The sequence below is a fragment of the Theileria parva genome, chromosome 2 (genome assembly GCF_000165365.1).
Source record: "Theileria parva strain Muguga chromosome 2, complete sequence, whole genome shotgun sequence".
Classification (NCBI taxonomy): domain Eukaryota; phylum Apicomplexa; class Aconoidasida; order Piroplasmida; family Theileriidae; genus Theileria; species Theileria parva.
Window position 1 is genome coordinate 1,456,086 of NC_007345.1, and position 26,757 is coordinate 1,482,842.

At 32.7% G+C, this 26,757-nt stretch overlaps 15 protein-coding genes across 15 annotated transcripts; 7 read left to right on the plus strand and 8 right to left on the minus strand.

Moving 5' to 3' along the window:
- Positions 1–156: 156 nt before the first annotated feature.
- On the minus strand, positions 157–1,174 carry TpMuguga_02g00726 (putative integral membrane protein). Its single transcript, XM_061305453.1, has 9 exons — positions 906–1,174; positions 867–871; positions 716–809; positions 657–685; positions 566–625; positions 471–533; positions 362–438; positions 285–330; positions 157–247 (listed from the first exon to the last, which is right to left on the minus strand). Exons 1-9 carry the CDS (start codon positions 958–960, stop codon positions 197–199), a joined length of 480 nt encoding a protein of 159 aa, XP_061161419.1. The 5' UTR covers positions 961–1,174; the 3' UTR covers positions 157–196.
- Pka-C3 (cAMP-dependent protein kinase catalytic subunit beta domain protein) lies at positions 1,158–3,373 on the plus strand (the record flags this gene model as incomplete). The annotated part of the gene is made up of 1 exon (XM_760201.2): positions 1,158–3,373. The coding sequence occupies exon 1, from the start codon at positions 1,838–1,840 to the stop codon at positions 3,371–3,373; it is 1,536 nt and encodes a 511-aa protein (XP_765294.1). The 5' UTR covers positions 1,158–1,837.
- Positions 3,374–3,592: 219 nt separating this feature from the next.
- On the minus strand, positions 3,593–5,441 carry Ddx47 (putative ATP-dependent RNA helicase DDX47; the record flags this gene model as incomplete). The annotated part of the gene is made up of 8 exons (XM_061305454.1): positions 4,823–5,441; positions 4,556–4,788; positions 4,423–4,518; positions 4,195–4,389; positions 4,092–4,155; positions 3,881–4,052; positions 3,783–3,846; positions 3,593–3,745 (listed from the first exon to the last, which is right to left on the minus strand). The coding sequence occupies exons 1-8, from the start codon at positions 5,217–5,219 to the stop codon at positions 3,593–3,595; spliced, it is 1,374 nt and encodes a 457-aa protein (XP_061161420.1). The 5' UTR covers positions 5,220–5,441.
- Positions 5,442–5,512: 71 nt separating this feature from the next.
- Positions 5,513–6,122, plus strand: Snrpd2 (Small nuclear ribonucleoprotein Sm D2; the record flags this gene model as incomplete). Its single annotated transcript, XM_760203.2, has 3 exons — positions 5,513–5,717; positions 5,750–5,889; positions 5,952–6,122. Exons 1-3 carry the CDS (start codon positions 5,708–5,710, stop codon positions 6,120–6,122), a joined length of 321 nt encoding a protein of 106 aa, XP_765296.1. The 5' UTR covers positions 5,513–5,707.
- Positions 6,123–6,235: 113 nt separating this feature from the next.
- Positions 6,236–9,615, plus strand: vps11 (Vacuolar protein sorting-associated protein 11-like protein). The gene is made up of 7 exons (XM_061305455.1): positions 6,236–6,384; positions 6,472–6,688; positions 6,739–8,832; positions 8,863–8,980; positions 9,026–9,292; positions 9,323–9,487; positions 9,519–9,615. The coding sequence occupies exons 1-6, from the start codon at positions 6,324–6,326 to the stop codon at positions 9,422–9,424; spliced, it is 2,859 nt and encodes a 952-aa protein (XP_061162172.1). The 5' UTR covers positions 6,236–6,323; the 3' UTR covers positions 9,425–9,487; positions 9,519–9,615.
- TpMuguga_02g00732 (putative integral membrane protein) lies at positions 9,523–11,006 on the plus strand (the record flags this gene model as incomplete). The annotated part of the gene is made up of 2 exons (XM_061305456.1): positions 9,523–9,949; positions 9,979–11,006. 2 exons carry the CDS (start codon positions 9,523–9,525, stop codon positions 11,004–11,006), a joined length of 1,455 nt encoding a protein of 484 aa, XP_061162173.1.
- A 182-nt stretch (positions 11,007–11,188) lies between these two features.
- On the plus strand, positions 11,189–12,750 carry TpMuguga_02g02365 (putative integral membrane protein; the record flags this gene model as incomplete). Its single annotated transcript, XM_760206.2, has 2 exons — positions 11,189–11,691; positions 11,723–12,750. Exons 1-2 carry the CDS (start codon positions 11,259–11,261, stop codon positions 12,748–12,750), a joined length of 1,461 nt encoding a protein of 486 aa, XP_765299.2. The 5' UTR covers positions 11,189–11,258.
- A 31-nt stretch (positions 12,751–12,781) lies between these two features.
- Positions 12,782–14,072, minus strand: wdr55 (WD domain G-beta repeat protein; the record flags this gene model as incomplete). Its single annotated transcript, XM_061305542.1, has 10 exons — positions 12,782–12,879; positions 12,909–13,077; positions 13,110–13,226; positions 13,258–13,354; positions 13,383–13,425; positions 13,455–13,521; positions 13,551–13,623; positions 13,658–13,742; positions 13,832–13,935; positions 13,969–14,072. 10 exons carry the CDS (start codon positions 14,070–14,072, stop codon positions 12,782–12,784), a joined length of 957 nt encoding a protein of 318 aa, XP_061162174.1.
- Positions 14,073–14,109: 37 nt separating this feature from the next.
- Positions 14,110–15,238, minus strand: TpMuguga_02g00735 (Eukaryotic initiation factor 4E family protein). Its single transcript, XM_061305457.1, has 5 exons — positions 14,882–15,238; positions 14,698–14,835; positions 14,553–14,663; positions 14,210–14,510; positions 14,110–14,157 (listed from the first exon to the last, which is right to left on the minus strand). Exons 1-4 carry the CDS (start codon positions 14,987–14,989, stop codon positions 14,397–14,399), a joined length of 471 nt encoding a protein of 156 aa, XP_061161421.1. The 5' UTR covers positions 14,990–15,238; the 3' UTR covers positions 14,110–14,157; positions 14,210–14,396.
- Positions 15,239–15,305: 67 nt separating this feature from the next.
- Positions 15,306–16,312, minus strand: Tnks (Ankyrin repeats (3 copies) family protein; the record flags this gene model as incomplete). Its single annotated transcript, XM_760210.2, has 6 exons — positions 15,306–15,519; positions 15,562–15,619; positions 15,679–15,732; positions 15,775–15,896; positions 15,930–15,958; positions 16,032–16,312. 6 exons carry the CDS (start codon positions 16,310–16,312, stop codon positions 15,344–15,346), a joined length of 720 nt encoding a protein of 239 aa, XP_765303.1. The 3' UTR covers positions 15,306–15,343.
- Positions 16,313–16,339: 27 nt separating this feature from the next.
- Positions 16,340–18,611, minus strand: Abcb6 (ABC transporter family protein; the record flags this gene model as incomplete). Its single annotated transcript, XM_760211.2, has 5 exons — positions 18,406–18,611; positions 18,082–18,345; positions 17,313–18,020; positions 16,768–17,279; positions 16,340–16,655 (listed from the first exon to the last, which is right to left on the minus strand). Exons 1-5 carry the CDS (start codon positions 18,508–18,510, stop codon positions 16,340–16,342), a joined length of 1,905 nt encoding a protein of 634 aa, XP_765304.1. The 5' UTR covers positions 18,511–18,611.
- A 282-nt stretch (positions 18,612–18,893) lies between these two features.
- Positions 18,894–22,568, minus strand: wdr3 (WD domain G-beta repeat protein). The gene is made up of 10 exons (XM_061305458.1): positions 22,338–22,568; positions 21,963–22,287; positions 21,646–21,895; positions 20,314–21,543; positions 19,981–20,220; positions 19,686–19,851; positions 19,465–19,604; positions 19,256–19,435; positions 19,041–19,226; positions 18,894–19,008 (listed from the first exon to the last, which is right to left on the minus strand). Exons 1-10 carry the CDS (start codon positions 22,441–22,443, stop codon positions 18,919–18,921), a joined length of 2,913 nt encoding a protein of 970 aa, XP_061161422.1. The 5' UTR covers positions 22,444–22,568; the 3' UTR covers positions 18,894–18,918.
- A 223-nt stretch (positions 22,569–22,791) lies between these two features.
- On the plus strand, positions 22,792–24,216 carry TpMuguga_02g00739 (uncharacterized protein). The gene has a single exon (XM_760213.2). The coding sequence runs from the start codon at positions 22,857–22,859 to the stop codon at positions 24,201–24,203; it is 1,347 nt and encodes a 448-aa protein (XP_765306.1). The 5' UTR covers positions 22,792–22,856; the 3' UTR covers positions 24,204–24,216.
- Positions 24,217–24,370: 154 nt separating this feature from the next.
- Positions 24,371–26,252, minus strand: TpMuguga_02g00740 (uncharacterized protein). Its single transcript, XM_061305459.1, has 6 exons — positions 25,977–26,252; positions 25,900–25,935; positions 24,970–25,863; positions 24,795–24,935; positions 24,644–24,764; positions 24,371–24,612 (listed from the first exon to the last, which is right to left on the minus strand). The coding sequence occupies exons 1-6, from the start codon at positions 25,980–25,982 to the stop codon at positions 24,383–24,385; spliced, it is 1,428 nt and encodes a 475-aa protein (XP_061161423.1). The 5' UTR covers positions 25,983–26,252; the 3' UTR covers positions 24,371–24,382.
- On the plus strand, positions 26,075–26,729 carry TpMuguga_02g02090 (GPI-GlcNAc transferase complex PIG-H component family protein; the record flags this gene model as incomplete). The annotated part of the gene is made up of 5 exons (XM_061305521.1): positions 26,075–26,191; positions 26,230–26,311; positions 26,399–26,514; positions 26,549–26,626; positions 26,655–26,729. The coding sequence occupies 5 exons, from the start codon at positions 26,075–26,077 to the stop codon at positions 26,727–26,729; spliced, it is 468 nt and encodes a 155-aa protein (XP_061162175.1).
- Between the last annotated feature and the right edge of the window lie 28 nt (positions 26,730–26,757).

A 26,757-nucleotide genomic window follows, 5' to 3' on the forward strand; every position in this document is an offset into this window, starting at 1 on the left:
TAAAGAAAGGGTGATAAAATCAGTTCGCCAAAGATTTGTTCTTATAAAACGTGTTAGGCTGAACCAATAAATTGTAAGATTATTTAATATTTAATCTTCTCAAAGAAATAATTAGACTAACTTAATTTTTAATTAAATTCTATAGTTATTGAAGAATCATTGAAATAATTAAATTATTATTATATCTTGGGAATCACTACTCAATATTAAATTCTGGGTTCCTTCCACCTTGAAAGAACATGATTCCCTAAATACATATTGAAACAAAATAAATCTTGTCCTACCAAGGTGATTACGATACAAGAGATGATAAATCCTACAACTACACACCTGAATAAACATGATTCTAAATTTCCAGTACCAGAAAATATTAATTGAGACGAAAGAAACCCACCAGACCCCTGGATTTGTATTCTGGCATGTCGTCGACATTGAAACCTAAAATACGTTATTATTGCAGATTTAAATACCTCTATTGTTCCAACGGCCATCCAGAAAAAACTGACGATGAGTAGAACAACTTCGGCCAATAACTGAAAATAATCTTGATTTACAATTTGAATACCCCTGATTTGGTCCCATATGCGTTGTTTATTATGTAGGTCAAATAAGAAGATGGGAAACTCTAAATATTTTTATCAAGAAACTCGTATTACCAGGAGAAGGCCGACAACCAGCCATGTATCTGAAAATAAATATTAAAAACTGATCTTACATAGTGGAACGTCACATTCCTTATCCCTGTTTAGAAATAATATGAGTAAGATGAAAACATCCGATGTGAGAAAAAAGTAAAAACTCGGTGTAAGCTAAAATGTGTTAGTCCCATAACCATTAAAAAATATTAACCCTAATTTTGAACATACCAGGACTAAATTTCAGCGTTATATACAACTAAAAATTACCTTCCGGATCAAATAACCTTTTCCTATCAGGCTTCGACGTAATCGACCCTACCATATGACTATCTCTGGTCAGTGTGTATGTCGTTTGGACAATTCACACTTTCCATAATTTTATAAATGTGTAGGTGAATAAATTTTTTATTTTTTTAGAAAGATTTAATTATACTTAAAACAGATGTTTTTATGGAGTAATATTCACAAATCTTCCAATAAAGTGGTGTTGAACCGTGGAATCACTCGTAATATGGGAAGGATCAATATCCATATATATGTACATAATATTTGTCGATTTAAACATAAATAATTTGTGTTATTTCCGAAAGATCCCTTTCGGTTTCTTTTCAAATAATATCGAGTATATTTTTTGCTGAGGAATCCTACTGGGTTTGCAATTAATTCAGTTATGATCTTTGTTCACTGTTTTTAAACAACTGTACCATAAATATAATGATAAATTTACCCGTAAAATGCCCTCAAATCCCTAGATCAGCCGTTTCCTTACGATCTAGGATACACATGAAAATAGTAATTTCTCTGCTGTTGTATTTATCTGCCTAAATCGTCCCTGTAAAATATAATTTAAACATTGTGCAACTGCTCGTTTATGTAGATATAAAGATATATCCATAAATCCAAATTTTTTGTTTCTTATATGTGTAACATAAACCCATTATCCATAAACACATGTTCCTGAACTAGGTTGTATTGTACTCTAAATGTAACATAACCGCAACAAATTTGAACTCAGCCCACCCGGAAACTGTAAAATAGTTCAAACAAGTAATATAGAGAGTTTGAAACAAAACTTAACGGATGTTGTTTAACAGGTTGAAATAGCTAAACCTGCAAGTGTATCATATTATAAACAAATGACGTGTGTATTATAAAATAGTCGACTTCCCCATTGATGGTTTTGTGTAAAAAATGATCCAATGGCTTTCTGTGGATCCTCGCCAAATGTTCCAACCTATCGTATTAAATTTATACACTTCATCAAACGTAGCGGGAAATTCATAAAGCTGATAATATTATTTCCATTCAAGAGGAAAATGTATAGTTGTAATGACGTAAGGACAAGTAGCAGCTGTAAAACAGGTTTTAAAACAAAACCCAGCATGAATACTCTGGTAACTGAAGGTCATTGCAATAGTAGTTATAACAATATTTGTTGCAAAAGTAGCGTAGGTAGTAGCAGTAAATCTATCACCAAATGCAACGTTAAGGTTTTGAAAAGATGCCTAAACTACCGCCGTAGTAACACAGCGGATTCTTTATGTTGTAATCGAGTTAGTGATTTTGAAGCTTGTTCTAGAGAGTTGAACCTAGACCAATCCTATAGACAATATCCCTCCTTTAAAGAAAAACAAACCCTGTTTAAGAATTGCAAAAGAGATGACTTTGAAATTGGAAAGACTATCGGCACAGGCTCTTACGCAACAGTCTGTATAGCCAAGTTCACTCCGAATAATCGCTATTTTGATCTCACCAGATATCTGTATCCTGACATCAGGGAAAACGTGAACACCAGTTTCGCAAGGTATACATCACAGGATTCTGAACAAGGATACTATAACCAAATACATGATATAGAAAAACCAATGGAACCTAACGAAAAGATAGTTTCATTGAAAATACTGAGTAAAAATAAAATTATTGAGAAGAGGCAGCTGGAGCACGTGAAAAACGAAAAGAATATCCTGAGCACTCTAAAGCACCCATTCATAGTAGGATACCTGGGAAGCTTTCAGGACACTCTAAATTTATATTTCATACTGGAGTTCGTCCCGGGAGGGGAACTTTTTACATACCTAAGAAGGATGCATACGTTTCCGCCAGAATACACTCGCTTCTATGCATCTCAAGTACTCCTTGCACTTGACTACTTGCATATGAACAAGCTGGTATACAGAGATTTGAAGCCAGAGAACATCCTTCTTGATATTATGGGTTACATTAGGCTGGTTGACTTCGGGTTTGCAAAGAGACTGGAGTCTGGTAAAACATATACAGTGTGTGGGACATGCGATTACCTGGCTCCTGAAATTTTTCTAAAGAAAGGCCATGATTTTAGAGCTGACTTCTACTCATTTGGGGTATTTCTGTACGAACTGCTGACTGGAGTCCCTCCCTTCTACTCAAATTCACCTCAAAAAACGTATAAACTTGCGCTGAATAATGAAGTGGCCTTTGGCAGAAAGGTGAATAACGTGAGTCGAGACATCATAAAGAATTTGCTTCGAGTGGATCCCTCTAAAAGACTTGGAAATAACGTTAAGGAAGTTTATTTCCACCCTTTTTTTGACGGAATTGATTTCAACATGCTGTTGGCAAAGCAGATAAAGGCCCCAATCGTACCCAGCGTCAGCAGCCACGACGACGTGAGTAATTTTATAAAGTATCCCGAGTCTTGGGACCAGTACAAAAGTGAAATAACAAAGGAGCAGCAGCAACTTTTCCAGTTTTTTTAAATAATTAATTTGTTACGTTGTTGATATATAGTATATATTAGGTTTTGGGGTTTTAGTGTGTAGAGTAGGTAGTTGTACTACAGGATCAGTAGATAGTAGGTATTAGACATTCTGTGCCAGTTAATGGGTACTATATATTGGAAGTAGTAACAGATAGCAAATAACAGTAAGTAAATATTGAGTACTAGATACCGTATGTAGAAATTCAACTACATTTATTTAACGCAATAGTTTAAACTTAGATTTGTTGTATTGTTTGTTCTTTTTGTTAGTTTTGATCAGCTGGAACTTGTTTTTGTAGTCCATTTCAGCGTTCCTCAAGCTGTTACAGCACTCGTCATATTTATTGTACACCTCCTCCTCGGAAATATCCTAATGAAATAAGAAATTGGAATTAGATGTTTGCTACCTTGTATTCTTCGAGTTTTTTGTTTAGAGCATATTCAGTTCTTTGAAATGACTCGATATCGTACCTAAAGAGGATAATATGTGGTGGTGGTGTCTTACTGAGTTATTAGGGTTAGGGATATGCCAGATTTACCAGCCCTGGCAGTTCTGCCAACACGGTGAATATAGTCTTTGCTGGTGTTTGGAACGTCAAAGTTAATCACAAGATCGACAAAAGGGATATCTAATCCACGACTACCAACATCAGTAACAACTAATATGTTAAATAAGCCTGAAATGATATGAGGTTGTGGGATTGGTTGTAGTTTACCTGTTTTGAATGAATTTAGAGAGTTTAATCTTTGAATCTGGCTTAACTTGCCGTGCAAACAGACCTAAGAATATTTATAAGAAACTTTATAAAAAAGACTTACAGATTTAAAAGATAGGTTCTGAAGGAAAAGAGTAACTTTTTGAGAAGTAAGGCAAGTGTTACAAAAAACCATAATTGTACTGGTTGAATATTTCCATAAAATACACGCCAGGTATGTGTATTTAAATTTCAAGGGAATGAGTAGATACTTTTGGATTAAATGTTCGCTGGTGTGGTATTTGGTGTTGACATTTATCTAAAAAATAATATGGTGGTGTTTTGTTTTTACTTGGATTGGCTTCATTAGGGTTACTTTTTGCAACTTTGTAATCTTACTAGTCATAGTCGCACTGTAGAGGTATGTAACTTTATCTTTGGGTAGACTCTAAAAGGTATGTTAGTGGATAAGTTGTGTTACTTACAGTTATGATTTTGTTTAAAGAGTCGTCGAAATCAGTTGAAAGTAGTTTATCAGCTTCATCAAGGACCAAATACTTGATAGTTTCTAGGGAAAATCCCTTGGTGTTTTGCAAATGATCAGCGATTCTACCAGGAGAACCGACTATAATGTGAGGTTTCTTACTCAACTGTAGAGCCTGTGATACCATATCAAGTCCACCAAGGATTAAACAAACATCTAATCCTATTTCAGAGCCTAAGGAAATTTTTAACTAGTAATCATCAGTTACCTAGAGATATTAACTGTTCCTTGATTTGTAGAGATAGTTCTCTAGTTGGAGCAAGAATTAGAGAAAATAAACGTTGTGGTTTCTCGAGTAATTTCTGTAAAATAGGGATTGTGAAAGCTGCAGTTTTCCCAGAACCGGTTTCAGCTAAACCAATTATATCCTTGCCAGATAAAGCAATTGGTATTGCCTCGATTTGGATTTTAGTGGGCCTTTTCCAGCCAAGTTCCTTACAAGCTCTGCAAAGTTCAACACAAACACCTAAATCCTCAAAAGTTGGTGTATCGTCATCTTTATCATCATCTTCTTCGACAGTTACAGCCATTTTACGGTTAATTGATGACATTAAGCGAGATTTATATTTCTCTAACTCTAATTCTGGATCAGAATCAGAACTCATTGTGATAAAAACGAGTAAATTAGTTTATATTTAGGTTAAAGTGTTCTATAATGTGATAATGAAGAAATAAAAGTGAAAAAAATTGAAGAAAGGTCATGATTTTAAAAGATTATACAGATTATGATACATTAATGATTAAATATTTTACAAGATTTTTAATAAAAATAATTAAAATACAAATTGCGATAAATTTAAGTCAAATTTATGAATAAAAGCTTGAAATAAACAAGGATAATGGTTCAAGATTCAGAAACCAAAGTATGGGGAATAAAGCCAAAAAATTAACAATAAAAATTAGTTTATATTATTATATTGTGTAGGAATCCTTTTTAGTATTCCTTTTTCATTTTATATAATAATTTCTAACCCCAACTAAAGTCATATTCCTAATTTTAGGAATACCAGTGTTGTTACTTCATTTTAAGTTATAAACAAATAGTATAAGTTAAACTTATATATAACCTGATAGATTTAACAAAAATTTTAAAATGTCGACAAGTAAGCTTTAAGAATTAAATAATTATTAATAGAAGTGAAACAAGATCCAACACCGATGGAACTTGACAACAAGGATAATCCGGCCGGCCCGTTGTCAATCTTGGAGGAATGTGTCAGAGAAAACTGCCAAGTCCTGATAAACTGCAGAAATAATCGCAAAATTCTGGCTAGAGTACTGATTCTATCCGTATTATAGATATTGATTAGTTATAAAATTGTTAACAAAAATTTTAGGTGAAAGCTTTTGACAGACATTGTAACATGATATTAACAAATGTGAGGGAAATGTGGACTGTAAGAGGCAAAGGAACAGGAAAAAAGAAACTGGAAACCAAAGATAGATTTCTTTCCAGACTCTTCCTAAGAGGAGATTCTGTAATCGTTGTTTTAAAAAATCCAAAATAAATTATTTAATTCAATGTGTAATTTTTTAATGACAAGTTACACATTTATTTTACTTTTTTGTCATTACCCTATACACATTCCTGAAATGGTTGATATTCTACCAATAACCCATATTTAAATGTATAATTTGTATTTTTAATATTATTTATGTGTATTTCAATGGTTTGATGGATTTGTGCCATATTATTGAGTTTGATAAAAATGACGAATCTTCGTCATTTGGTATTTCTTGAAAAGAAACTAGTATCTGTGGAAAATAAAGGTAACAAATAATTTTTAACATCTTCTATATATTATATATTGGTTATTTCCTGAAACTCATATTCGAGATTAATCATTTATTCCGTAGATGGAGCTAATTTGAGCATTGGTAGCATCGTTGATGTTGCTGGAGATGACCACTTTATGTTCCTGTTGGAATCCTCCGGGATAGTCTGGATGTGTTATAGGCCCTGGGTTAAGTTCGATGAAACAACTCACCTAAGGTTCGTCAGCTTTAAAACCTTCGAATTCGAAGCAACAAATGTGTTCTATTGCCCACTAAAAAAAGTATTGGTAGTAATAGGGTAAGTGATATATTATACTATAGAAATTTTCATATAAAATTCTTAATTAGGCGTGAGCAAGAATGTGACTCTATCCTAAAATTCAACAGTTATGACTTGTCCCCGTTTAATGATGGTTATGACCATACCCCTCAATTCATCCAGTCAACTCCTTTGTTCCCTAATTTGAATGAGTTCCGCCCTGATAACGTAGTTAAAGTGGCAATCTCAGATGACTGCTCAACCATCGGAGTCTCAACAGAGTTCAACGGGATATATATGTACAGAAATTATATCACTCCTTCAGATGATCAGAAACTCTGGGTAATACCGCCCAACAAAGTGTTTAAAATGTGCGCCAAGAATGTCGATATCCTAGATTTAGAGGGTTCGCAGTACCTTTTTATTACCACAGACTTTGAAGTTGTGTCATACAACCTTAGTGATAACAAAATCGTATACATGGAATCCTCTGATCTTAAGTGTGAGGCTTCATGTAAGCTAAAACAGAATTTAGTGGGAGTGTATGTACCAGGAACGATAATGATATACCATATACTAGATGGGATGGTTAACCATATAGATACGAACGCCAACGATTTAGACAGTAGTAACAGTGGGATTGATAATATAAAACTTTATTGTTATAATGAGTATGTGGTGAATTGCAATGTGGATAACATATTCGATAACAACAACATCATACTCATAAATCTATATTCGTACCTCCTAGATATCTCCTTTATCGCATACAGTTACTACATCCCAAGACTAATACACATTGTACAGTTTATGAATAATCTTTATTTGTTTACAACAAACAGTAACCTAAACAATCCAAACGGGCTGTTCTCCAGTGTTCTGATATTTGAATTGAAGAATAAGAAGCTGTACAATAGAGTTGATATCCTGATAAAGAAGAGGTTATTCAACTGGGCAGTTAAACTTCTAAAGTTTGAAAACAGGTCAACTAATGAAATAGAGCAGATATACAAAATATACGCAGACTGGCTGTACATGAAAAATAAATACAACGAGTCGATTTATTACTACTCTAAGTGCAACAACATAATTGAACCCTGTTATGTGATACAACGTTTTCTCAAGTTGAACACAAAGACTTACCTTTACACCTACTTGTACAATTACCTGTACCACATGAAGGTTAATAAAAAAGCCTCCATTGATAATAACTATTACATATTAACTATACTCTTGCTGCAGTCACTGAATAACAATAATATGCAAAGACTTGAAGACGAAACAAAGTCACAAGATAATGAAGGCCAGGAATTAGCAGTGGAAAATGAACTACATAGATTTTTATCGAAGTTTAGTAACATATACAAAAAGAGTATCAAAGAGTCTATTATACAATGCAGATATATAAATAAGTATGAATTCGCATGTGAAATCGCTAAGTATCAAGGTGACGAAGAGGAGTATCTAAACATACTGATTGAAGACCTTAGCCACTTTGACAAAGCCTACGAGCTTTTACAATCTGCATCCAACAGCGTCAAGTATAACATAATTATTAAGCACTCTAAACTACTCCTTAAGTATGACTCATCTAAACTATTACAACTGATCGACACCATTGTTAACGATAATCAAAAGGAACTTAATTACTTACACGAAAATTCCACACAAATTAATGGGTCTTCAAAATGTCAATCAAATAATGCTATATTGAATATAAACAATGTGTTGAATACATTTATATTAGAAAATGACTTTTTAACTAAATTAATTGGTTTGTTAAACGATAACAGTTCCCTACTCTTGTATACTATTAAACTGAATATTTTACTCCAACAGTATAATAAATATAAACAAGTTTATAATACTCAAGACAAGGATCTTTCTAATTCTAATGATAGCTCGCATAATAATGTAGATAAAAGTGTTCAGGTGGAAGATAGCATACTTAAGCTCCTTAATAGCACCAGTAATTACTCAACTGAGCTCATTGGGCTGGTGCTATGTCTACTCTATAAGTACAAAAGAGGCTCAATAATAATAAGCATAAAAATGAGATATTATAACCTCCCTCTAATTCTTTTGGATAACGAGGATGATATAATCAGCTTGCTGGATTACGTTTACAACTACGGTTATAATGAACCAATACTCTACATAAACATATTGAAGCTGCTGCTCAAGTAATCAAATTTATTCTTATCTTTTCATAGGCATAACAACTACATCGTAATCAAGAAGCTGCTGTACAATGTTCAAAAATTACTAAAATTTCAAAATATCATAAAGATTTTCAACAATTACCAGAGTATTCAATTCCAATACCTCAACGTAAAACCTAATTAACTGTCTACTTACACACTTGATAATTCTTAGGACTACATAAGGAGTGAATTTAAGAAGATAAGTGACACGATAAATGAGTACAACAATGACATAATGCAGGACAAGGTCGAATATATGAACATGAAGAAGAATCTAGTGGACCTGAATACGAATTACATCATTATCAATAACACAAACTGCTCTTCCTGCGGGTTACACCTGGAGTATCCATCGATACACTTCTATTGTAAACACTCATATCATATATACTGCGTAACTCAGGATAATACATGTCCAAAATGTACTTATAATATACCGGTAAGCTCTAACCTAAGCATAAGTTTTTAGGACGCTAGCGATAACGATGATAATTTCTTTAAATTTTTAATAGGTTCAAATGACCCGTTTGACTACATATCTCAGCATTTTAATAAATTTCTTTGCACATAAAAAAATAAGTATATGGTAGAAGTAGGTATTAATTGGTGGGGACTGATCCAACACAGAGTGATTGTTAGTGTTTGTGTATCACATTTAGATATAGGGTGATGCATAGTAGGATCAGATTGCGGATATCAAACGAAGCTTGGGAAAGGAAATCAAAAAGTGGGCAAGGAACAGCTGAATTCAAGAGGGCGTTAAATGATAAGCACGCAATTGTGTTCTTTTTCGTAGGTATGGCTGTAAATCTAAACCTCGATACAAGTCTCCTAACTGAACGAGTTTTTGAGGTGGAAAACTTTACGAATATTACTATTTTTCTATATTTCAGTGTCGTCGTCATAGTATGCATTCTTTACATGTTCTTGATACCCCCAGATTTCTGGCAACTTGTAGCCGGTGTGTGGACGTTATCTGCTTCTCGTTTTTGCCACCTTCTTCTGTCTATATTTGCTCACGGAAAGTCTGGGAGAAATTTGTTTTTGTTGTTTTACTCAATTAATGGTTTTCTGAGAGGAATCATTTCACTTACTAGTAAGTATATGGTTTTAAAATACCTTTAGGCTCACATGTTATAGGGGAATACTTTTTGATTGAGTCTTATATTCACTTTATTAACGGTAGTGTCTTCTTCTCAATTTTGTCCTCATTATTGCAAATTATAGTCGGTCTTATCATCGGAGATGAAACTGTTCGTCAAGTACGACGTAACTTAGTTATATGTCAGAGTGCGTATCTCTCTGAGACATTATTTGCATCAATATGGGTTACAATCATCTTCATAGAATATCATTCAGATATAAATAAAGCAAAGGAAGAACATAAAAAAAATGAAGAAGGACAAAAATACTCACAGGCTATTAAAAAGTTTACATATATCCGATATTACATTTCTAAGTTTTTTGTTTCGTTTTTTGCATCTCTGTTTCGTGTTGTTTTCCATCCTGTGTTAATTCCATATATGATGGATGTACCAAACGTTAACAAGCTGTTGGCTTCTATCGTTTTTACATTTTCTGAGTTTTTGGGTAGATTAACCACATTTCAAATTGATGAATATATCGATGCCAGTAAAAAGGCCCATGATATATCGAATACTATATTTTTATTTAGACAGGACTTGCACTTGTATTTGTTGTTTTGTTATCAATTTATCATCTGTACATTAGCTGTTTACTCCACATGGTTCCAGAAATATGGAATCAGCAAGAATCCATACTTTGTAACTTTCATAACCATGACATCAGGACTAGTGTCTGGTTATAATGATAACAGAGCCGTCCGTGGTTCTGAAGCTGTTCTACATTACTATAGTAAACCGAAAAACATAATAACTTCTAAAGACGAGCAATCCTCCAGCTCTAACAATTCAAGCGACATTACACCAGAAATTGCAAAAGATACATCCAATGTTAGCGATGTAATTACACTACTAAGTTATTCTTCCTTTTTGGTAGGATGTTTGATTTCATACTATTTACAACATGCGATCATTAGACGTAAGGAGACCTTGGAGTTCATCATTCTCTCACACAAGAAGTACATAGATAAAGAATCAGTTAAAATACTGGCAAAAAAACTAAATTTGTAAATTCATTGTTTTAAAAAAATTAAAAAATCAAACCGTTCAAAAATGCTATTCAACCTTCCTCTAATGATATTTTGATATACACATGATTTGTTCAAGTATTTGTTTAAAAATTAATTAAAGAAAATTTTTAAAAAAATGGAATAATTTTCCAAAAACTTATAAAATAGTAACACATTAAATTCTTTTACGAAGGTGGGGAACAATGGAATATAAAATTGTTATTAATGATTGTGTATCGGATCTCGATACAAAATGTTGCAGAGTAGAATCCGATTACGGATGGGGATCGATGCAAGGGAGAGGAAATTGAAGCAAAGTGAGCCAGGAGGATACGCATACAGGAAAGCGATCAATGATAAACATTCGATTGCTTTCTTTTTCGTAGGTATGGCTATGAACCTAAACCTAGATACTAGTCTGTTAACGGAAAGAGTTTTTGACGTGGAAAATTTCACAAATATTACCATTTTCCTCTACTTCAGTGTCGTTGTCATAGTATGTATTCTTTATATGTTTCTAATAAACCCAGAATTCTGGCAACTTGTAGCCGCCATCTGGACGTTATCTGCTTCTCGTGCCTGTCAGGTTGTTTTGTCAGTGTTTGCTCACGGAAAGTCTGGGAGAAATTTGTTTTTGTTGTTTTACTCAATTAATGGTTTTCTGAGAGGAATCATTTCACTTACTAGTAAGTTTATGTTGTTTAACATTACCTTTAGGCACATTTGTCATTTCGAGATATTTTCTGAATGATTCTTATATTCACTTTATTAACGGTAGTGTCTTCTTCTCAATTTTGTCCTCATTATTGCAAATTATAGTCGGTCTTATCATCGGAGATGAAACTGTTCGTCAAGTACGACGTAACTTAGTTATATGTCAGAGTGCGTATCTCTCTGAGACATTATTTGCATCAATATGGGTTACAATCATATACCTAACATATCGAACAGATCAACATCCGAAATCGGAGCAAGAAGAAAAGAAATATGAAAAGGCTATCAAAAAGTTTACATATATACAATTTTACATTTCTAAGTTTTTTGTTTCGTTTTTTGCATCTCTGTTTCGTGTTGTTTATCATCCTGTGTTAATTCCATATATGATGGATGTACCAAACGTTAACAAGCTGTTGGCTTCTATCGTTTTTACATTTTCTGAGTTTTTGGGTAGATTAACCACATTTCAAATTGATGAATATATCGATGCCAGTAAAAAGGCCCATGATATATCGAATACTATATTTTTATTTAGACAGGACTTGCACTTGTATTTGTTGTTTTGTTATCAATTTATCATCTGTACATTAGCTGTTTACTCCACATGGTTCCAGAAATATGGAATCAGCAAGAATCCATACTTTGTAACTTTCATAACCATGACTTCAGGACTAGTGTCTGGTTATAATGATAACCGAGCAGTTCGTGGTTCTGAAGCCGTTCTACATTACTATAGTAAAATTAAAAAAAATAATAATAGTACTTCTGCCTCTTCATCTAGTCGTTCCTCCTCCACTTCTGACAATTCAACCGAAATTACACAAGAAGTTGCATCCGATACATCCAATGTTAACGATATCATTACACTACTAAGTTACTCCTCCTTTTTGGTGGGATGTTTGATTTCATACTATTTCCAACATGCGATCATTAGACGTAAGGAGACCTTGGAGTTCATCATTCTCTCACATAAAAAGTATATAGATAAAGAATCAGTTAAATTACTGGCAAAAAAACTAAATTTGTAACTTTAACATATATTGTTATTTATTTCAAACCTTATATTTCATCAAAAAAATTCGGCTGATCGTTTGACAATAATCTGTTCACCTCTTCAGTACTTGTCAGGTAAATATACTCAAAATTAACAAGAAATCCTAAGCGAATTAAACTATTATTAATATACCTAATAGAGAATTGTTGTGGTTGATGGTTAGGGAATCAGTTGATCTAACTTTGACATCAAGGTTTTTGAATTCTTTAAGTTTACCTAGGACCTTATTAGGTAACAACTGAATAACGTATATTTCTCCGTCATCTCCACATGTACAAACTAAGTCCTCATTTATCTTTACCTAGGTGAATCATGTTGAAATAGTAAACTAACAATTCCATTTATAGTCTCCTTGTTTACTGGAATAATATCGTTAAGGTCGCCCCAATATCCGTAGGAGAAAAAACATATAGAACCGGTAGAAGTCCCGCAAATTACTTTCTTTCCCTTCTAATACATTTGTCAATAAACACATAAGTACCTTAACAAGGGACATGGTCAGGAACTCGTGTTCAGTATTGTCTGAAAGAGCCTTCAATTTGAACTTTCTATGGTCAAAACAGCCAATTTGGTCAGCACTAAAAGGTATGAATTAGTGTATAATACCAAGTTGCGATAAGCTCATTAGGATCACGTCCAACCATAAGGTCTGTAAAATAATTAAAAACTGTTGGTTACCGGTAACACAATCAGAAAATTCGTTAATTTTCCCAATGCATGAACTCTTTGCCCTAGTGTCCCAAATCTATTAAGATTTAACATTGAATGTAATACCCTAATTTCGCCCTCATCATCTCCTGATACCAGGATAGATTCGTTGATATAGCAAGCGTTGTTGATTGGATCCCTAAATTATTCAATTAAACATAATGTGAACATACTTGTGCCCCTTTCCAACCCATTTTACCTTATTTGAGTCAAAATCCGTGAGAGAAACAGTCTTGTCAGAAGAAGCCGACATTATTTCTGAATTTTTGTAAATTCATAATTAATTCACAGTTGTTTTATAGATAAATTAATTTTAATTTGTTATTTAGCTTGTAGTTTGTTCAAACCCTTTCCATTACTAGAAAATTTGGAGATTCTAACAGAACTGGAATGTGTAGAAGAATTGGACCATTCCTTGACTAACTCCCTACTAATTTCCTCAAACTTGAATCTAAAATTAATTAAAATCAACAAGAAAGATTACATATCGAGTTGACCGCTAATTGATCCAGAAACCAGAAGATCAAGCTTCGGGTGAAAGGATAAACAATTAAGATCTTCGTCAGATTTAAAAAAACATGTATTCATTGGTATATAAAATATTGCATAGAAATAATATATAAAATTAATGCCATTTTAAATCACCCTTAGGTATCGTTCCAACACTACCATCCTACGCAAAAGATTAGTGAAATTTTTAAAATTTGAAAATATATAAAATTTACCAGTTTTCTTGCCATACAGGCGCCTATAGATTTCATGAGTTGAGTAGGATCGTTAGCTTCGCCCAAATTTTTGAACCAAACTTCTATTCTGAGAACTGGAAAACGTGAGCTGAGTTTGTCGACTAGTCTAACGCCATTGATAAACTCGCAAAGTGGAATCGTTGATCCCACAAGTCCCAAAATAATGTTATTCCAGTACTCGTCCACTGTGAGCTGTTGTACATCTGTTGGCCTGAAACGGTAATCGAAATGACCTCCGTCCTTGTTCAATGGATCCTCCCACATAGGTTGTACTCCATCCCTTAAAATAGTTTTTAGGTTAATTAGAGGGGTACCTGAACACCATAATGGCGTCAACAAAATGCTCAGAACCGTCGGAACATTCACGTGCCAATCTTTTATTGGTAGCTAATTCACTCGGTTGAGGAATATTAAACCATAAATTCCAAAAGGCCTAAGTTATTTAATCTAATTTAATTTAAAATTACTTGTACAGAATCAAATGAAACCAATGGTTTTGTGTGTTCTTTATAATCATTCTGGGAGTGTTCTGGCATCTTAACTATCTGCTCCCAAATCACCCATTTATTCTTCAAGGACAAAGGAGTATCCAGGTTTATTGTCGTCTAAACAGTACATTAGTAATTAATTAACTAGTAAATATATCGTTACAGATTCAAATAATTCTGATAATTTAGCATGGTCTTCTGTATTCTTGTTAAAAGTTAAAGACGGACACTTTTTTGTGCCATTAACAGCAACACTAGCTGACTCTGCCATTACTTTAGACAGATTTTTTAAGATTTAAGTAAAGAACAATTTCTGAACCTTACAGGGGAAAAATTATACAAAATGTGGTTTAGAATCAAGTAAAAAAGGATATCGATGAGTAAGTAACGTCTAATAAAGTTCAGAAAACTGGATCTGGATCTCTGGGTTATTTTTAATTTTGGAAATATAAGGGCATTTGGGAATTTATATTAAAAGTTTAGTGTAAGAAAGTTATACTTACTCTGATGAAGAAAAACAGCTGACTCCCCACAGGGAGTAGATAACAGAATTAAAAAGCACACATACCACTAAATTTGAAAAATAAACTATCATAAAATATTATTTGTTAGGTTAATTCTATTCTTACTTCCTTTTTTTGTAAAATTTGACCGTTTCTTTGTGGATCACCCTTTTTTCACTAACATCTTCCTTAAACTTTTCAAATTTATCTCCCATAGCTTCTTTTAGCTTCTCTAAAACCTTTTCTGACGCTAATTGAAGTGGAAGATCCCCTTTTTTGTTATAACATTGTTTAGCTCCTGCACATTTTTCCAGTCGAATATTATTATTAATTATATTACCTTTGGTTATTAGATATAGAGCACAATCGACATTTTCATTCATGGCCGCCAGGTGTAGCTTTAATATTATTAGTTAATATTTAATTTTATTAAATAATATTTTAACTAATTTCTTACTGGTGTCATACAACTGTTTGTTTTACTGTTAATTTTAGCTCCATGTTTTTTCAACTAAACATTTATGGTAATTAAAATCACTTATGAAAGTCTTACGAATTTGAGAACTTCCAAATGGCCCTTCTGAGCTGCGAAGTGTAAGCATGTCATTCCATTTTTCGCAGGGCTGTGCACATTCGCTCCGTACTTCACCAAGAGTTTAACAATTTCCAAATGTCCTATAAAAGGCTAAAAACAATGAAAAGCGAAACCTTCGTAACATGCCAAGTGGAGTGGAGTCCTATAGTATAAAAGTGAATTAAGTGATGTTTAAATATTAGTATTTTCATGATTATTTGTTTTTATTAAAATACCTATTAAATGAGTCTCTTTTATCTATAAAACCGGGATCTAATTTGAAACTTTCTTTTTTGGAATCACCTTCATCAACTGGTTTAGTCAGTTCTTTATTATTTTCATCTGATTTTTGGCCTTCTATTAACCCTTCATCTTTTGATAACACATTTTCATCCTTTTCCTTATTATCATCATCAGATTTGCTCTTTAGCTTTAAATTTTGTTTATAATTGGTACTTAGTATTTTTTCTAACAATGTATAATTATTTTCCCTTGATAAATTATGTAAAGCACTCATTTATATTATAAAACGTAATTTTAAAGACTATATTACATCTTGGTCTAAAATTTCAGACTGTTTCTTGCGCTGAACATCCCACAATGATTTGTAAAACCCGTTCAGTTTCAACAACTCCTCGTGTTTTCCTTGCTCTATGATCTCCCCCTTGTTAAGCACTAGAATTAAATCGGCACTAATGATGGTTGATAATCTATGTGCGATGGTGATTGTTGTCTTCTTGTTAATGAGAGAGTTGATTGTGTTTTGTATTTGTGATTCAGTCTTCGAGTCCAGTGAGCTGGTGGCTTCGTCGAGTATGATTATCGGTGGATTTTTCAAGAAACATCTTGCGATTGAGACTCTATGACAAATATTAATAAAATATAGTTTAAATTGGTAAAATAGGAGTATAAGTATCTGGAGGTATTGTGCGGTATGAGTGTGTAAATAGCTGGCAGTAGTATTTTTATTACCTTTGCTTTTCTCCACCTGATAATTTTATTCCCCTATCTCCAACGAGGGTATCTAGTTTATTTGGGAATTCCATTACTCTATCGTAGAATTCAGCCTTTTTCAATGCCTCGTAAACCTCGTCATCGGTAGCATCTGGCTTCGCGTACCTCACATTATTTCTTATGGAATCGTGGAATAAAATTGTATCCTGAGAAACCACTCCCAGTTTAGACCTCAAACTCTCTTGTGAATATTGTTTAATGGACTTTCCATTTATCAACACCTCACCCCTTAATGGGTCATAAAGCCTGCATAATAACCTGAAAATAGTCGTCTTTCCAGTTCCTGTTGGTCCAACAATGGCCAGTGACTGATTTTTACTGAGTGAAAAGCTCACTTTTTTCAGTATCAAATTATTCATTGGACAACTATCTGTAATGTAGGAGAAGGTAACGTCGCGGAACTCGATCAATGGATCGTGTTCTGTGTCGAGGTCCAACTCAACGCAGTCTGGAGAATCTTCGACGGTACTCTAAACACATATTGATAAAAATATTAATCTTACCTTTATTTTCAAGAGATTTGCTGCATCTTGAATGCCTACGAGGCCCTTTATTATGGTACTATATACGGTTCCCAATATGTACAGTGGTTTAAATATACGGAATAAATATGTCAATATAACGGTGAATGTGCCGATTTTGGTTTTATCCTTTAAAATCTGGAAAATCCCCATGAGTAAACACAAAAATGTGGTTGTTTGAACCACGAAATCCTGTCCTATATTGATGAGTGATAGAGAGTTGAGGACTTTATAATTGAAGAGTTCGTACAATCCAACTGCCTTGGCGTATTTGGCGAGCTCGAACTTCTCATTTGTAAACAGTTTCACTGATTCGAAATTATTCACTGAGTCACTGGCAATCGAGTGCATTTCGTTATCCTTGTCGTTTTGCGCTTCTCTTGTCTTCATACGCCAGTTGGTCACCAAAATCGTTAGTGTGAAATAGACAACAAGACCGACTAACAGTATGATTCCGAGTAAGTAGTTCCTGTATACGCTGAAGAACACTATAATAATTATAATCGACTCCAGTATGGTCGGAACCAGTGTGATTATTCCAAATTGCGACAGCTCTCTCATGCTCTCGCATCCTCTATATATGGATCTCACGATCTGTCCAGCTCTGGACGTTGTAAACCAGTGATAATTCAGGGAGTGAACGTGCTTGTATAGCTTGAGTGATAAATCATTTATGCATATGAATTGAACCTAAAATATGGATGAGTTGGGGGTTGGTTGGAGGGTCATATCTAGTTAGTTAATAATTTACATATCGATATGTGAAGTTCCTCAATTCATCGAAGCAAATTGCGAAAAAAAGCAAAAGAAAGTATAAAAACAAATTTATTATGGTTTCATTTTTGTTCCTCAGCACCAATTGATCCAATGTCCATCCAATGTACATTGGGGCCAAAATTGACAAAGCTTTACCGACAAACAACGAGAATAGTGATAATAGGATCAGGAACCTTAGAAATATATACGGACGTGAAGTGAGATCTGATTTTTCAGGCCAGAAGAGCGGCTTGATCAACTAAAAGAAGATGAGTTGTGTTTAAATGTACAATGAATAGCTGTATGTTGTCTGAATTACCATTAAAATATCTTTTTTTGTGGCTTCATTTTCCAAATCATTCACAGTTATTGATTGATGACTTGAAGGCCTGTTTCGGCTGTAGCCTAGAACGCATTGACCCATTCTAGTGTAATGTTGTGAGTTAAAATGTAATGTTTTTCTTGAATTTTTAAAAATACTGTGGTTATTTTCACCTTTTTATTCTATTTTACAAAAAAGAGAAAGTCTATGGTACAGGTTTTAAAATTTTTATTCCTTCGAGGAAAATGAGAAATTTCTGAGGCTATATTACAAGATTATTTTAAAATTGACCAGAATCGGTTTAAATTTTGATTTTAATTCTAATTTTAATGATTGGACTGTAATAAAGTACAGAAAAGTATGAATGTTCGACATTTGTATTCTGTACGTATTTGTACTTTAAATAATAAATATTTGCCATTTTGGAGAAAGTGTACATTTAAGGAGAAACAATAATAAATTTAAGAAAATTAGTAGAAAGTGAGGTTATATACTGTGTGAGTGAATGAATTAAATTAGTCGTTTTTTGATTTCTTTTTCATTATTTGTGATTATGTTTTTAATATATTGGAGGCCGCTCTTGTTATATAGTATTAAATCCTGAAAAACACTTGGAAGTTTGTACCACATACCTGGTAACTATTCATTTTGGTATTCACCAATTTCTTCAGTTTATAAACATTGATATTATTTAATAAATAATATTTGACATTAATCTGTAATATGACGACTGAAACGTAGAGGAGAATTTCGGCATTTAGGATGTAACTGTCCACTGCGTCGGTATGCTCCAGTAAATTAGTGATAAATTCCAGCAACTAAAAATTATCTGTTATTTTATTTTTACCTTTTGCGTGTATTTATTCGGCAATGCGATTATTATGTTATATATCACGTTATGGTTGATGTTATTCAGGACGTTGTAGAGGATCATATTTGTGTTATACGCCACTCCTTCATATGTAATCCCACCAATTGTGATATTATCCTGAGTGATTCCATTCTCCATTGTTTCATCATCCAGTAGCTAAAAATCCTCTAAATTTATAAACCTACGTTGATGATGTTTTCCGTTACGTTCAGGTTATAGTTTAAGTTTCCAAATGTTTTCATGTTCTCTATCTTCTCAGTCTCCTCCTCGACATATATAATGTCATCTGACAGCTTGTACTTTATAATGCAGCTTGAATTATTACCTAAAACAATTTTCAGTTAAATTCTTGTAAAAATCTATGAATATGAATAACTAATAATCAATAACTGATATTGAATAATACTTGTTAGGAATAAATATTGGTTGTAATCTGTTAGAGCTATATTGTTGATCGTAAGGTTGAAGTCGCTGATTTCAGTTATCATTACGTGCCTGTCGCAGTCATAGATTTTCATCACCATGTTCGCATTGGTGAAAACCAGGTAATGTGTCAAGTTGATAAACTTAATCTGAAAAGGATGTCAATGAAATGTTTAAACAGGTATTCTGGTGAACTAATGTAAATGTATAAAAATAAATAAATGAACTTTGTACTTGAATAGCTGAACTTAGTGTGTAAATAGAGCATCTAGTTATACTTGAGTAATAATTGAGGCGTTGGTTATGGTTTTAAGGATGTTGCCATATTTTATGGACCATATCTTAATAGTCTTATCCAAAGACGCTGAGGCCAACATCTGAACGTCAGATGTAGCATCCAAACTAGTTACTAGCAAACTGTGGCCGTACAACATTAGGTGCTTCCTCATGTTATCATAGTAGTATATTATCACATTATTATCCACACTCAAGTACATGTATTTATACATTGCGTCAATCTAAAATTACTATTTCAAGTGAAATTTTATATTAAAAGTAATTTATAATTAAAATAAGAAATATTCATAACTAAGATATAATTTATAACTTACAACTGAGTGGTGGATTTGGTGTTGTACATTAACGTAGTGGAAGTCATTTTTATACTTGACTATGAAATTATACTTATATATCAGGACCAACTCATCGTTATGTATATATACGTTGTTAATTGAGTTATTAGTCCCTAACATTGAGGTGAAATCCTCGCCCATTTGTAAATTTAAGCTGTTTGCGACCATTGTGTTTGTATTAAACTTATACAGTCTGTTATCACTAGTTACTACCAATAAATTCTCATTGTTGATAAAAATGACATTGTTTATTGTGCAATTTTCCAAAACTGCGCCATTTGATAAATCTATATCACCGTCAGTAGATGTACTAGTTTCACTACTCGCTGGTCTAATACAGCTCGAATTACTTGAATTATTAGAGTTTGTCAGGTTCAGTGTTTTGATGATATTATTAGTATTGATATTCCATAAAATCAACTTATCATTTGATAAGGTTAGCAGTATCTTATTATTCGGCGATAATCTGACCAACTTTATGTTATTTAGATGGTATAAGTTCATTTCATACAATAAATCGACCGTTACAACGTCATCCTCAAGTGACACTCTACTTAATGATACAGTATTATTCCTATTTAGGGTAATTATATTCCTATTATTAATCTTTATGCTCTTTATTGTATCATTTATATTATGTATGTGTAATAACTTATAGTAATCTTCCTCTGCTACTCCTTCCTCATCAAATTCCTCGTCAGCTATTGTACTATCCCCAGCTTCTTCTGATTTCTCTGTTGTATTATCAGTTTCAGGGTTCATATTAAGTTCTTGTTTATCGTCATTTGGCAATCCTTTACCTCCACTTAAATTGCTTGATAATGAATTTTTTAGATGGTTATACTTTGATTTCAGCGTGGAAAGATCATCTGACTCGATACCTTCTTCCACCGGGGTGTTAAGGTTAATCATTTTCCAAATTTTTAACAGTTTGTGAATTTTAGCTTTAATACTTTGTTTTAGTCGTCTTAGTCTCTTTTTTCTCTTTTGTGCCATTTCATTGCTGTTCAGCAGCTTGTAGAGGTAAATGCACTTTTGAAATGCTACTAACAACAACACAGTTTCTCCAAACTCCATGTAATCCACTGAAACGCACTTATCATTGGTGTACTTAGTTTTTACACTAAAAAGGAACTCAATTGCATTCACTTCGTTCAGTTTATAACATTTTATTACATTATTATTAGTAAAGCTTGCAAACAGCAATTTCTGAAAATCAATTAAAGAAAAGATGAAGGAAGAGGTAACTGTAATAAGTTGAATGATAAAAACTATGTAAATACTCATATTGATTTTAATGTATATACTTACGTTGAAATATATAGCGTTGTTGTACAACAATAAAGGCTCAATAGTAGTGTTTATTGGTGATTGATTGGGTAGGTCCCAGACTTTCATTACATTGTTGCAGGTAGTTATCACATGATCATCAGTTACCGGTAATACGTTAGCAATGGGATTTGTGTGTCCCACAAGCTTGTACAGTAACTGACAGTTATATACATCCCATACAAACACATTGTCATCGTTACTACCCGAGAATAAAAGATTCCCGTTATCACTAAAAAATTAATATAGAAGGTATTTTTTAAAAACTGAAACTAACTAGTTATTATAATGATTCTTACGTTAAAACTGTAATTCTTGACTTGTGTCCGATCAAGATATGATCATCGTTAACTGTGTTTCCATCATTTACTTTACTGTTTACACAAAATCTTCTGATTAAACCATCGTAATATCCGACGAATACATAGTTTATATCATCTGAGATTCGGTTAAAGCTTGATATATCATCTAAACTGTTAGAATAGCCATTAGTACTAGGGTGGTGTTTAACCAACTGGAAGGTGGTAACAGTAAAAATATTGTAATTATTGTCCGGCTTGGGCAAGAACTTTGTTTTCACTTCATTTAATTTATAGTTGTACAAATATACATAATCAATTGTGCCTAAAACGGTATGAAACTTGTGGAAGTAGAGAGTGATAATTATGACTTACTGGTTAGAATATGATCTGGTCCAAAAAATTCTATGGATCTGCAGTATGGTGATGAAAATATGCCGAAGGAATCCTCTTTGACGTATCTTAAATAAGATTTCACCATTGGCCTGGCATAATATAAAATGATTATCAGATCAACACAACAAATGGTAACAACACAAAATAAATTTTACCAATTAAAAAAAACAATTTATCCAAAATATAAAATTTTTAATTATTTATATTTTCATAAAATCGGTTTAAATTAAAATCCTGCCTTCTTCAAGGATTCAACTTTATTTTGTTGATTTTTTAACTTTCCAAACTCAAGTTTTTTGTTTCTTTTATTATTTTACTTATTTTATTTAGTTGATATTTGAAAACTCACTTGCACCTTTTTAAAATGTCTGTATTAGCGGGTAACACTTGCCATGGTATCTACTGATACACATTTGCTTTTTATGTAATTATGTATATAGATTATTTTTAATTCGATGTTTATAATATATATTTTAAATCGTTGAAAGTTGGCTGAAAATGGGCGATTCAACAGACATATTACCTGATTCAAAACATGTAGCTGTAACTGATAAGACTAATACAGTTGAAAACAATGAAACATCAGGAAGTACTGATATAATGAATGAAGTAAACGAGTTATACAATGAATTGGAAGAATTATATGACTCGTTGACAAACAATTACGCTATAAGAAGCAATAACGGATGTGTTGGTAATGACAGACCTATCGGAGGGGAAATCCCACTTGTGAACAATTATAACTCAGGTTTAATTCCGGATGAGAGAATAACCGAGCTTTACTTTAATAAACTAAATGAGAAGAACAAATTGATATACTGTAACAATAAACTGAATGAACTAAAGTCACTTTTAGAGGGAGAGAGTGAACCAGAACAGGTGGTTAAGAAGAACGGTGTGGCTTGGGAGATTGACGATAATTATCTGAAACAATTTGAGCTAAAGATGAATATTAAAAAACAAGAAGAACTCATCAATAGTAGGCTAAACAACATCAACCACAATAAATTAGTGGTTTCAGACTACTACAAACTACATCAAATGAACAAAAACAACCAACCCCCTGATTTTCTTCCACCTACTAAGCAACATTCCACTCCTCTTAATGGTGCTAAGGAAAATAAATTAACTCAAACTAATGATAAACTCCCTAAAACTGTTCTTACTCCTCTCAAACAACCCAATGTAACTCCAACTAATAATATTGGGAACAATGCTAGGAATAACACAGTTCCTCTTATCGTCAAACATCCTCAAAATCCAAATTATAAATTGGCCAATGGTCTAATACTAGGAAGTAAATTAAAGAATTTAAACCTAATGAACACCGTAAACAATGATAACATGGTATATGTTAAGGGAAATATCATGTACAAGCCTAATAAGCCTTCTTATATCACTGGAAACATAAAATTGCATCCTCCCGCCACCAACAATCTTTCTGTTGATAAGATTTTCAAGAAAAAAGAAGACCTTGATAATAAGGGCTCTCATACTGTTGATAGTGAATGTGTTACCACTCCTGATTCTGAACACGAAATTGCCAACGGTTCAGACTACTACAAATTTAATACAATAGATGACCTAATAAAATACGAAAATGATCAATACTATGGCAATTCTATGGGCCCTTTGCCTGTAATAAACGACCTTAATGAAAGTCAATTATCTAACGAAAACAAGGTAAAAATGTGTAAACACAAGAAGAAAAGGAAGAAGCATAATGTTCACTGTAAATATTATAAAGGTCGGTCCAGTGTAAGTACTGCTTCTACAAGTATAGAAAATGACAAAATGCCAATCAATCGTGAAGTATTTTACAACACGAGGGTCATTTACAGCTAATTTTAATATATTTCTCCTCTATTTATAATAAAACTAACTTTAATACATTGCTGGTTTATTTATCATAAATAATAGTCTAGATACACATGTTAAATGGGTTTGTTGCTCAAATAAAGTATTAATTTACTAAAATGTTTAATGTTTGTTCTGGTGTATAATGTATTGTTAAAAAGATTAGTTTACAGTAATTTTGTTTTTTGTATTGAATTATAGTAAAGTTGGTAGATTGTCAAGTTTTTAGCTTTACATAGATATTTTAGCTTCATTTTAAACCTACGTACCAGATAATTATGGTACAAACGATCGATATCTTGCTCAACGCCATTGTTGAACTTGAATAACAGGTAGGTGAGGTATGAATACCATATTTTCACAGTATTTTCGTTGTTTATGTATAAATGTAAATTCTCTGCAAGTAAAAATTAAGCCTTCTAACTTACTGTTATTATTTATGTATATGGTCAGAAAATTCCATGGGAATATGGTCATGTCCTTACTGGGTGAATTGTGGTAAAGCTCGTATGACAGCGAATTGTATCCAAACTCTACTTTGAGAACATTCTAAAAACTGATTAACTCTAAAGCACCAACCTTGAGGTGTAATTTGTTCCTTTCGTCTAAAACCAGCTCATTTCTGGTATTCATATTTAGTTTGCAGGGCTTATATGAGACTTTGCTAGTTAGTTTACTTTTCCTTATTTTAAACATATCATCGTCGTTCATGTTCAAGTTCTAAAATAATAAAATGGTAACTAAAACAATTTACTTTTATGTACAAAGAATTTATTATGTCATTGTTGACGAAGTCTGATTTGTCCATGGTTGCCGCAAGAGTTGGTCCCTTATCCGAAGATTTATCATCGGATGTCCCGACGTTGTCCATATTGGTAGTATTATCGAGAGTTTTAGCGGATTCATTTAGTTGTGAATTAGGGGAACTTTGTTCTGATTCTAGGGAATTTGAGGGAAATAGGTCTGAATCATCGGATGTCAGTGAAGTTAAAGATGTGTTCGAAAATTCACCAGGCATATTATTAGCAAGAGCATTGTTTAATTGTGATTCTTTTTCATTTAGTTCCAATTCCTTGGTGCGTAACTCAGATTCTTTAAATTGAAGAGTAGTTTCTCTATTTTCTAAATCAGATTGTTTGTTTGCAAGTTCTGATTCCTTGTCGTTCAAAGTTGATTCTCGAGTTTGAAGCTCAGACTCAAGCGAGTGTAAGAGTTCTTCCTTGTTCTTTAATTCAGATTCAAGAGCTTTCAATTTAGACTCTTTGTTCTTTAGTTCAAGTTCCAATTGTTTGAAACTTGATGGGTTATACTGCTGGTAAGACAGAATGATGTTTCTTTGTAGCTGTAACAAATGGTTTGAATTGTCTAATTTGTTACGATACTCTTTCAGTCCTTCAACGTAGGACATTTTCTCCTCGTTTAATTCATTGTACTTTTTCAACAGTAGCTTGTAATTATTATACAACATTAACAGGGAAACCTTATCTGTTTCCAGATTATTCACAACATTTTTATTCTCACAGGCTCTAAAGGTATTATTATCCAACACATCATTCAAATCGTTCAAATTCTCTTCTTTAATCGTTCTATTGTTGTTATTTAACAGCAATTTGATGTCATTTGACAGCTTTATTAGTTTACAACTCTCCTATAAACAGAGATGAGGCGCTAAAATAAAAAATACGTCTTTCAATTCGGTCAAAAACTTATTATTGAATTCCTAAAAAATAATTAATAGGCTATTATATAGATTTTAGTTACCTCCATGGTTGTTTTCGAACTAAATGATAAATGCACACTATAACTAAGACCGAGGGAAACCAATGACACTATAAAGACAAATACTCATAATATTTGTCATGAAAAATGAATTTAAAGTCGTGGAATTACCCAATGGTTGTATATTCGTTGGAAAACGGGAAATTAATTACACTTCCCTGATCTTCAACGAGTTCAACCTAATACTGATACCAGTTGTAAGTTGACCCTGAAGTTTCATTCATTTGCTGTTTAGTTCGTTTTCTTTTTTAGTTTTGAATTATTGCTTATAATTTTGGTGGTAAACTATCTCTGTTATCAGCTATACATCGTAGAAGGTAACTATTTGTGCATCTACAAGATTAGATATAACATTCCTTTGTATATCATCAATTTAAAACCTGTTTAATATATTTTTTAATTAGAGCGATTGATGTTTTTATCAAATTTCGGGATACAAATTGAAACGGTTTCCTTAAGAGGGGCTACATCTTACAAGTCTATACCTATCAATAATATAGAAAGCTTATTAATAAATGAAGTAAGTTGTACAGTATATTTTAATTTTATTTTAGGCGTTTCTTGCTCAAGAAATTATCTTTTATTTATTAATAATATTAAAGGATTCCAAGGACATAATTCTACCATTTAAAGTAAGCTGAATGATTTTAACTTTTTTAGAATGTTAGACTAAAAATCGATAATTTGAGACTAATTTACAACACCTTTAATAACACATTTAAACTCGACAACTAATTTAAATTAAATAATTTACACACTACTT

What these genes read in the sequence shown, in the direction of transcription:
- TpMuguga_02g00726 (XM_061305453.1), bottom strand. Translation starts at nt 960, where the DNA reads ATGGTAGGGTCGATTACGTCGAAGCCTGATAGGAAAAGGTTATTTGAT. An exon ending in CATATGGGACCAAATCAGGG is followed by an intron (nt 534 to 565) that starts GTATTCAAATTG and finishes GATTATTTTCAG; the next exon opens with TTATTGGCCGAAGTTGTTCT. An exon ending in GTCTCAATTAATATTTTCTG is followed by an intron (nt 331 to 361) that starts GTACTGGAAATT and finishes ATGTTTATTCAG; the next exon opens with GTGTGTAGTTGTAGGATTTA.
- vps11 (XM_061305455.1), top strand. Translation starts at nt 6,324, where the DNA reads ATGACGAATCTTCGTCATTTGGTATTTCTTGAAAAGAAACTAGTATCT. An exon ending in ATATTGAAGCTGCTGCTCAA is followed by an intron (nt 8,833 to 8,862) that starts GTAATCAAATTT and finishes ATCTTTTCATAG; the next exon opens with GCATAACAACTACATCGTAA. An exon ending in TTCAATTCCAATACCTCAAC is followed by an intron (nt 8,981 to 9,025) that starts GTAAAACCTAAT and finishes GATAATTCTTAG; the next exon opens with GACTACATAAGGAGTGAATT.
- TpMuguga_02g00735 (XM_061305457.1), bottom strand. Translation starts at nt 14,989, where the DNA reads ATGGCAGAGTCAGCTAGTGTTGCTGTTAATGGCACAAAAAAGTGTCCG. An exon ending in TATCAGAATTATTTGAATCT is followed by an intron (nt 14,836 to 14,881) that starts GTAACGATATAT and finishes TGTACTGTTTAG; the next exon opens with ACGACAATAAACCTGGATAC. An exon ending in TTTCATTTGATTCTGTACAA is followed by an intron (nt 14,664 to 14,697) that starts GTAATTTTAAAT and finishes TAAATAACTTAG; the next exon opens with GCCTTTTGGAATTTATGGTT.
- wdr3 (XM_061305458.1), bottom strand. Translation starts at nt 22,443, where the DNA reads ATGGTGAAATCTTATTTAAGATACGTCAAAGAGGATTCCTTCGGCATA. An exon ending in ACAACGCTATATATTTCAAC is followed by an intron (nt 21,544 to 21,645) that starts GTAAGTATATAC and finishes ATTGATTTTCAG; the next exon opens with AAATTGCTGTTTGCAAGCTT. An exon ending in ACCAAATCCACCACTCAGTT is followed by an intron (nt 20,221 to 20,313) that starts GTAAGTTATAAA and finishes TAGTAATTTTAG; the next exon opens with ATTGACGCAATGTATAAATA.
- TpMuguga_02g00739 (XM_760213.2), top strand. Translation starts at nt 22,857, where the DNA reads ATGGGCGATTCAACAGACATATTACCTGATTCAAAACATGTAGCTGTA.
- TpMuguga_02g00740 (XM_061305459.1), bottom strand. An exon ending in GGAACAAATTACACCTCAAG is followed by an intron (nt 24,765 to 24,794) that starts GTTGGTGCTTTA and finishes ATCAGTTTTTAG; the next exon opens with AATGTTCTCAAAGTAGAGTT. An exon ending in CATATACATAAATAATAACA is followed by an intron (nt 24,613 to 24,643) that starts GTAAGTTAGAAG and finishes TTTTACTTGCAG; the next exon opens with AGAATTTACATTTATACATA.